Raw genomic sequence first — 9,245 nt, 5'->3', positions numbered from 1 at the left:
ATAAGAACACTATTTGGGTCAGCTGTTCTTTCAAAACACTTGCTGCAATTAGCCAATTTTAATAACTGAATTTAAAGCTGATTTTAAAGCACCAAAGTCTGTTTTTGAGTGATTAAATGTTATTGGATATATGTTAGTATGAAATTAAAGAAATTGTCAAAAGTGTGTTTATTAAAAGATGGATACTTTGTGTTGTATGTAACATTTCATTTGTAAGATTTAAACTTTTCTGTAATAATTTTGCCCTAAACTAAAATGTTCCATCTGCATCAGCCACCTGTGCTGGTGGATCTAATCTTTCTAAAAATACAGTTGATTTGGAGGGGGCTGTTGATGCTCTTTATAACCCTGAGTGCGTCTGAATGTTTAATGTTGAAAACCCAATAAGAATATCTTTTGACGAAAAAAAAAATATGTTTCCTTCCATTCAACCCTCTATTCAAATGCTTAGATACAATACTCTGAACAACCTGCTTCTGTCCAAAGTCAGCAATCCTTTTCTTTTTGGAGTTATGTAATAATCACATTTTTTGGAGAAAACTAATATTTGCATTTTCTGTAGTTGTGAGTCATAATCAACCAAATTAAGAGAAATATGCATTTGAAATACATAATTTGTTTAATCAATTACATGAGATTCACTATTTGAATTTAAGAATCAAAATTAACTTTTCAACTTCAACTATATTGTAATTTTATTTAGCTGCATCTGGATAAGACTGAGACAAGTCTGAGCGGCATTTAAGATTGAGGTGTTCATGCAAAACAATTTTAATGCTCTCCATTTTTATCAAACACACTTCTTTAATAATAACCGAGTAGGCACGACAACCTATGTACAAACATTCAATAAATTGATCATCGTATGAAGACACTTATGAGTCGGTTGTTCACAGTTTGATACCAATCTGTAGGGATGGGGGAAGAGGCAGAAATGTCAAACATGAGGATAAAACACTTTACATTTAAGCACCATCAGAAGTAATAAGTTAAAGACATAGAGGGTAACATTATACTGTCAAACAGACTCATCAGGCACTTGTGCTTCTGCAGAGACGGCGTGCTGATGACGTTTCTGTCGCTTTTGATTCACAGCCAATCCACCCGAGAGCAGACAGCGACTTTTCTGGCGGAGGAAGAGAAATCAGCTCGACTTTTACCGGCGTCACACAGCAGAACAGAGACAACAGCAGACAAGTCAAGCAGGTCGGACACGATCAGTGGCACACTTACAGTCGAGTGGAGAATAAAAAACAACCGCTGTCAACAATCAGCAACACAATGAAAGTCCTTCATAAATCTTTAAGGAGATCTCAGAGCAAAAGCCAGACCTTGTGCAGGGTTCAGTTTTTGTTATGTTCAGTTCGAGAGGAATTATTTTCCTTAGTCTCCCTATAAAGTGGCAGGAAGAGGAAAGATTCTGGGCTGAAAACAGAACTTGCCTGTATCTTTATTGCCCTCCGTTGCAGATAAAGGATGTGAGAGGAGGCTTTTAGCTGCAATGGTGCAGATCTCTGCAGTCCGCAGTCTGTTTGGCCGTTCAGTAGCAGAAAGTTTAGCAGCTGGCCAGCCAGAGAAAGGCTCAGACAGGGAAACAGTGGGCTCAGTTAGTGCCAGCAGGCTCAGAGTTGTTGTGGCACTTCGATTGGTCTTGGAGGCAGTCGGTAACAGCTGGATGGATGCGGCTAAAGCAAAAGGCTAGCACCATTTTACGAGACGAAGTCGTCTTATCCCCCTAAGTCCTAAGAGAAAGTGGAGGCTTTGTAGCGACTCATCTTCCACCACAAAGGCACCGGATGAGAATGTGCTGAAGCTGCTGTGTGAAGAGACTGGAAGGTCTTCCTCGTGTCAGTCCTGACTGGTTCTCCTCTTCTCCAGTGTCATTTTGAGCTCCTCGTTCAGTGCTGGAAACAGATAAAAAACACAGTGAGGGCAAAGAACGTCTGAGCGAATGCTGCCGGTAGAGCTGACATACAGTCGTACTCACTCTGCGTGAGAGGCGAAGGGGACAGGATGAGTCGCCTCATTGGGTTGGTGGGCGAGGCCGGCACCGGAGAGGTCAGGACACGGCGGTCTGTGGCCGGGGACCGGGACAGAGGGCTAGTGCTCCAACGATCTGGGCAAAGAAAAGGGGAAATATAACTCCATAGTCCATCTCTGTTTGCACGGTGACTCAAGTGGCCGAGACAAACCTTGTTTTGGAGGCAGAGCGGGGACCCTGGGCAGGGGGCTCGAGGGGGCGGTATGCAAGATTTTTTCTCCATTTTCGTCATTTGCAGAAACATATGCTAAAGATATGAACAAATTTAACCTGTTTAACCTCCTAGATTACTTGGGAAACTTGCATAAAAGGCATAAGACAGATTTTTACTCACTGATATTCTCTTCGTACGGCTCCTCCAGGAGGAATGGTTGCAGAGTGCCTGCTGTTTTCTCTACCAAGGCGTCAATGACATCATGCAGTGTTGCACAGGGAATCTGAAACAGGACATAATCTTTCTCATTTTTCACAGGTCTTTTTCAAAAGGAATTAGGACAAAATGTATGAATCTAGGATATATCAACTGATAAAAAACATCTGAGGACCAAGTCAGAGTCTTTAAAATTTTAATTGTTACATTTTAGACTTCAGGCAAGAAGATGTTTATAAGTCATTAACAGTGATATACTTTCTTTTAATTTTTTTTCTCCTCCTTTCCCTTTTTTTTCTTCCTTCTTTTCCCTTTTCTTCTCCCAGTGTCCTGTCTAGCAATGTGGCAATAGGAATTGATGTCTCAATGCCAGATAGAGCTCGACAGATTTTGCTTTTACAAGTGGAGCAAACAGCTTTCTTTTAATTTTTAATGCAAAATGTTGGTTTGCACAGACGTATTGAGCTACACCACAATCCCTAGACACTGTCGTCCTACACTGCCTTGAAAGATATTCACATACCTGGAACTTTCTTTTTTACATTATAAACACAAACCTTATGTGATAAACCAATTTAAAGTACGGCTTAACTGTGAAGCAGCAGGAAAACAGATACATTTTTCAAATACCTTTAAACAAATTCTCCATAAAAATATAGAGGAAGGTGATCTTATCGGATGAGACCAGAAATAATTCATTCATACATCATGTTCTAGCTGGGTCTCAGCTGGAACACGATGAATCCCTAAAAGCTAGAACCAATTTAACACCAAACCAGATTTATGACCTGTTGGGCCAAAGTCTCTCAACCACATATATCAAGTACAGAGACAATTTCTACAGACAGAAACACGGGTGTACCATGGGCTCCCCAGTCTCACCCATTGTAGCCAATATGTTCATAGAGGAGGTGGAGAGCAGGGCACTCAGTGCTTACAAGGGAACAGCATAAACTCTCTAGTTTAGATATGTGGATGACACGTGTCACCAATCACATCAACTTAGTGGACAGCAACATCAAATTTACCAGGGAGGATGCCAGGAACAACACGTTGCCTACCGGAAGCCCCCACACATAGACCAATATCTGCATTCTGATTCACATCACCCACTGGAACACAAACTCTCCATTATCAGATCTCTGAGCTATCCGGCGGACACCATTCCCTCCGCCACAGAGGAGAAACAAATATACATCAGGAAATCCCTTCAAGCATGTGGTTACCCTAACTGGACGTTTGCCAAGCCAGCAACAAAACTGGCAGAAAGAACAATAACACTGTCGAACACAGAGGAGAAAAAAAGAGACGCAACAATGCTCTTGTCCCATACGCGTCAGGAGTTTCTGAGAAGCTCAGGAGAATTTTCTCAAAAAGCAATGCGGCGAGGATTGCTCAGACTTCTACGTCGGAGAAACAAAAAAACACAACTACGTAAACACATGGCACTGTACAGGAGGGCCAGCAGCTCGGGACACGATTCAGCAGTCCACTTGCACCTCAAGTGAAAGAAGCCATCTTGGTCAAAGGAGAAACGCCAATGCTGAACAGAGAAGAAGGGGTTCACGCTTCCAACCCCCCAGTGTGTACAGCTCGGTGTTAAAACTCATTCCAAAGAGATTACATCAGCAGTCTCATCAGGATTCGGGTGACCAAGTACTTCACTCACACTAAGCAATAGCCTCTAATGACCAAGGACAGGTGGGTCGTTGACTTGGAAAGCGCCTAGGAGGATGGGCCTCCATGTGCTTAAAAACAGCAGCGCTCCAACTACAGGTTGCTTAAGTGAGAGCCAGCAGAGTTGACCAAGACTCCTGGATAGCTGTTGAAACGTTTTCAGAAGAACTGAGCAAAAGTCCTGTTGCCTCCGGTTTAAGCCTGTTTGCCAGTGTGACAAAATGCAAAAAAAGGGGACAAAAGGAATATTACAAGGGACGGTTAGTAACAAGTTTCTAATTTAGATTTAATAGCCTACAAAGACTTGCGTTTAGGAGAAAATTATATCAGTAGCTAGTAAAACCTCTATATTCCATCGTGTTGGAAGTGAAAACAATGAGAACATGTTCCTGCAAACACGACAAGGTGCACTTCGCTGTCAGTAATGTCTAAAACAGTTTGTAAAACAATCTTTCACTTCTCCAAAGTCAGCCGGTAAAAGTGTTATACGGTCAGGTTTGACGTTTCGCTGCTTCAAATGAACCACAGTATGGACATAAATCCCTCTTGTACGGCAGCAGTGTGACGTTACTGTTTCCCCCAGAATTGATTTTCCTTCTTATGAAACTTCACATCTCCAGTGGGAGACTTCGTGGTGAGATTTTGCCTCGTGTGACATCATTGGGGAGATTTCTTCATGATGTTTGAGTCATTTGAGCACGTCGGCTATAAATGCATAAACTCCTAATCAGACTTGACATCAAAATATAAAGAGAAACAATGCCCAGATTTTCATGTATTCTCCTTCTAAAGGCTTAAAAAAGCTTCATGTTCATTTGGTTTGATGAACTGGTTGGAAAAAGGCACGGGGCTGAAAAAAGGCACGGGGCGGTTGCGTCTCCATCCTCATGTTACTCAGCACTGCTGGTGAGCTGGCTGAAAGGAGGCCATACCCTTTGCCCTCAAATACAAGGGAAACAACTTTGGCTGTTTCAGAATATTTTCTACTGTCGCAAAAAGCACGGACAGCCATGGTGTGGAAACTAAAGGAGCACTGCTCATTACTACTAATGAGACAACGCTGTTAAAAAAAACGCAATAAGTAAGCAACAGGTAGGTCTGTCAAGCAGCTGACTGCAGGCTCAACTAGAGCAGATAGCCTAGCTAAACAACCAGCTAACATCAGTTTGCTGTACTTGTGTTTAGTGACGCACCGTGAGAACAGCCAGTCACCCAAAATCAGACGATTTACACTTGATTGACCCTGATAGATGGTCTGCTGTTTGGAGACTAAAACTTCAATCCTTAATGCAATCAGTGAACACACTGGCCAAAAGGTTCACTGCAAAAACAGAATTAAAAGTACAAGTTTTTTTAAATGAGTGTATTTGTCCTTGATTTGAGCAAGTAAATAAGATTTTCTGCCAATGGAAGGAGTATTTTGACCCCTAAAATAGGATAATTAGATATACTGCACTTGAAATAAGTTGATGGAGATGAGTTGTTCCTATTTTAAGTGCAAAAATCTTATTTCACTGGCAGATCATTTAAAGTTGCAGCTCATTTTAAGAAAACTTTACTTATTTTTTGTCACGTTTTTGCAGTGTTGAGCTCTTTGGTGTGGAAGATGAACACAGCTCTTTTCAGTATACGTGAGGAGTCTGAGACAGTACAATAAGTGTAATATGAACATATAAAGGAAAACAAATGTTTCTGATAAAATAAAAAATCTAAAGAAAAACCTGAATTTGCCCACAAAGTCTCTGCTCAGTTCATCTACTTTATCAGGAATGGAAAAGATCCCTGGCTTTAAACAGAGGGGGATCCCATAGAGAAAAATCTGGACAGAATCAGTGAACTGGACCTGTTCTGAGATAGGTTTAGGCCTTTGATCTGATGGAAAACTTACCAGGATCAGAACCAGACACTCTGGTTCTGATCCTGGTAAGTTTTTGCATCCATACTGTGAAACTGTGGCCTTTTTCCTGAGGACTAACACAACACAAGAGTCTCACAGCAGTCCATAACCAGAAGCAAGGCAGCTGAAGCAGGTTAGGTAAATGGATGTTCTGCTGGTATTCAGTCATATTTTAACTCTTCTTCTAGTAAAAAGCTTGCCATTTATACCAGTCAGATTTTCACCACATTTTAGGATCCCATGCTGAGAAAAGCGAATCCCACTTACTGGATTTTCCACATCAATAACATAGCCACCTTGGTCTCTCTGGGTGACTCTGTAATGTCTGAACACTGACCTGGATGAAAAATAAGACAACAATAAGCAGCCTTTTAGCTAGAATATGAATCTGTATTCATTTTTGCCACAGATCTCCAATCGGTTTGCTCTTAGTTTACCCATTGAGGTCCTGTCGGGTGGTGACAGCCAGCGAGCATCCATCCCGGCCTGGACGGAGGAGCATGTTGCCACAGTCCGGGTGTCTCTCCAAAAGGACTTCAGCTTCTGTGCGCGACACTGGACGAAAGCACCTGCGGATAAAAAAAAAACATTGTATCTTAGCGTTTAGAAAAAATAATTAACATATGTGGTACTGCAAAGAGAAGGAGAGCTCACGCGGGGATCTCGCCCACTAAAGGGACAGAGAGGGGCGAAGGAGGAGCTCGTCCAGGATTGCGAGTCCTCCGTCTGGTCCGTTCTTTTTCCACCACCTCCTTTAGCATTTGGATCTGCCCGGGCAGCAACGTGAGGCTGGACGGCACGTTCAGCTGCATCCCAAAAACAACAGAGAACGTTTAAATTACGGCACCAGCTAAAAGGATTCCGGTAAAGATGTGCAGGAGGCTGATATTCACATCTACGACGGAGTAGAGGAAGCCTTTCCACAGCTCCCGGGCCTCTAAGTTTGGCGCCTTGAGGAGAGAACCACACGTAACTCTTCTAAATGTGTTTCATTAAAAAAAATAGAAGTGCAACTAATTGTGTGAGAGTTGAAAGGCTTACTGTAAATTTTGTCTCCCCATCCTTCATGCGGAGGATGAGTCTCGCTGCCTCCAGGTTCCTGTCACGGCTGCTGTCATCTTTGAGGGACACAAACCCGCTGAGGTCCAGCTTCTCCACATACTGGTCCACACACACACACACACACACACACACACACACACACACACACACACACACAAAGAGGTTTTAGTGTCAGCACGCTGCAATGGACAAGACATCTGGAAGAAGGTTGCACAGAGTGAAACTTACATGAGCGTCCTTAGCATTATTGAAGAAATACAAAGAATTCCCACAAAGGCAGGTCCAAAGCCTTCTGGAACCCTGTCATATACACATCAACAAGCAAACATTGGGAAAAAAAAACAAAACATAGATGAGCCGTTGTTGCAATACAAAAGATGTTTTTTCCCCCCACACAAGGCGGTGCAGACTACATTTATTCACACCTCTGGTAAAGATGCGCGTTTTAGATCAGTAATATAATCTCATAGAAAAAGAAGAAAGGAAAAAATCCTTTAATTTTTTTTAAACTGATTAGGTTAACTTCTTTTAGTCACTAGCTACTGTAGGAGGGATCAGGACCCATATTTATCTGGAAACCACACATAGTGGGACTTATAAGGGAGGAATAAAAAGAAAACCTCCACTGCTAACTTTTGATAACCACAAGGAGTGGCCTCGCTTTGTCACTCATCAAGTAACCGTAATGAATGTATGTCATCTCCAGAAAAAAAGTATTTTTATCCTACCATCACAAATAAAGCTTTTCATGTTGCTACATGCTGCAAGGACTTCAAATGGAACAATGAGCTGCGTCAACAATCCGCATGCAGGGAAGCATCTATTTCAAGCTGTTGAGTGCGGTAGAGGACCTGTGATGCTGCGGGCCTGTTTCTCTAATGAAAGCCCTGGGGAAGCATCGTTAGAGCCGAGGCTGTTACGCCATTTTGGAAATACCAAGAGATTTTAAATAAAGGCCATGCAGAAAACACTATATGGGCAAGTCACCACACAAACAAAAAAAAAAAACCTTCAAGCATGGCCATCTCAGCTTCTATATAAATGCTATTGAGAACCTGTGTGTTGAAATGAAGAGAAAAGCGCTTAAAGGAGGACTCAGGTCAATGTACAGAAATAATGTTTAAAGGTTGTCCTGTTGGGGACATTTGGCTCTACCTCACTGAAGGTACCTGCATCTACAGGAATAGCCACCATTTAAAACTGAAAGCTTTTCAAGACGCCTTTACCCCAGGATGTCAATAAACGTGGCCAGCTGTGTAATGGATGCTTCCTACTATGTCACTCCCATTTCCTGTCCCAAGGGACAGATAGTAAAAGTGAAGTCTCAGCTGCTGCCCATCTGGGACCGTGGATCCATTCAACATCCTGCGCCTGAGCCGGTCTCACGTTACACGTCTGTATTGCATCAAGATGACACTAATCAGCAAAGGGTGGACACGAAGGAGACGGGGTGTCTTTGTCGCCTCGCACAGCCGTAAAAACAAGAGGCAGGCAGCACTCTTAGGATTACGCGTTTCCCCGAAATCTCTCCAACATCTGTTTGCATCGCGTTCCGCGTGAGTGGGGTTAAGAATGGGAATGTTTGCGACATCCAGAGCACACGGTGTGCTGCGGGTGGCAGCCCAGCCCACGCACGGCTCCCCAGGTAGAGCAGCTCGCGTTCCCGCGGCGGTCCGTGTGACTCCCCACGCCGGCAGCGCACGGATCGCCGCGCCCATTCCAGCGCGACGAGGAAGTTGACAGCTTCCAGGGAATGGTGGGTGATCAGCCAGCGCGGCGGGCGGCGCACATCCCACGCAGGAGCCGCACCAGCGCCGCAGCCGATCCCTGACAACCCTCGGCACGCCCGCCCCACGCCGTGGGGTGTTGGTTGGTGGGTGCTGGATGGATGGATGGGGAGACTGGACCTACCTTTTCCTTCGGTCCTCGCTTCTCCAGGTAGCCCTCGAAGTAGCAGGGCGGGAGCTGCGAGCGGGCGCTCCCCGAGCCGCAGCGCTGCCTGACGGGTGCAGCCGCCATGAGTGTCGCAGGCTGGGCACCGACTGAGGACAAAGGGGCTCTGAGTAATTCGGGGACTGACACGCCTTCGCCAGTGAGATAGCGGTGCGGATCCAACCCCAACAGCTGGCTGCTGCGGGCTGCTGTCTCCGGGGAGGGAGGGGGGTCGTGCATCGCGGACAGAGGGTTGATCACATAAA

General features: G+C 44.2%; 1 protein-coding gene across 1 annotated transcript; it reads right to left on the bottom strand.

The window, feature by feature from the left end:
- Window positions 1–765: 765 nt before the first annotated feature.
- Window positions 766–9,234, bottom strand: stap2a (signal transducing adaptor family member 2a). The gene is made up of 11 exons (XM_012874630.3): window positions 8,959–9,234; window positions 7,276–7,347; window positions 7,027–7,146; window positions 6,879–6,935; window positions 6,640–6,791; window positions 6,423–6,554; window positions 6,253–6,322; window positions 2,376–2,478; window positions 2,193–2,288; window positions 1,988–2,116; window positions 766–1,904 (listed from the first exon to the last, which is right to left on the bottom strand). The coding sequence occupies exons 1-11, from the start codon at window positions 9,217–9,219 to the stop codon at window positions 1,849–1,851; spliced, it is 1,248 nt and encodes a 415-aa protein (XP_012730084.2). The 5' UTR covers window positions 9,220–9,234; the 3' UTR covers window positions 766–1,848.
- Between the last annotated feature and the right edge of the window lie 11 nt (window positions 9,235–9,245).

The sequence above is a fragment of the Fundulus heteroclitus genome, chromosome 6 (assembly GCF_011125445.2).
Source record: "Fundulus heteroclitus isolate FHET01 chromosome 6, MU-UCD_Fhet_4.1, whole genome shotgun sequence".
Lineage (NCBI taxonomy): Eukaryota > Metazoa > Chordata > Actinopteri > Cyprinodontiformes > Fundulidae > Fundulus > Fundulus heteroclitus.
Note: the sequence above shows the minus strand (reverse complement) of the source record. Positions and strands in the feature narration are given on the sequence as shown.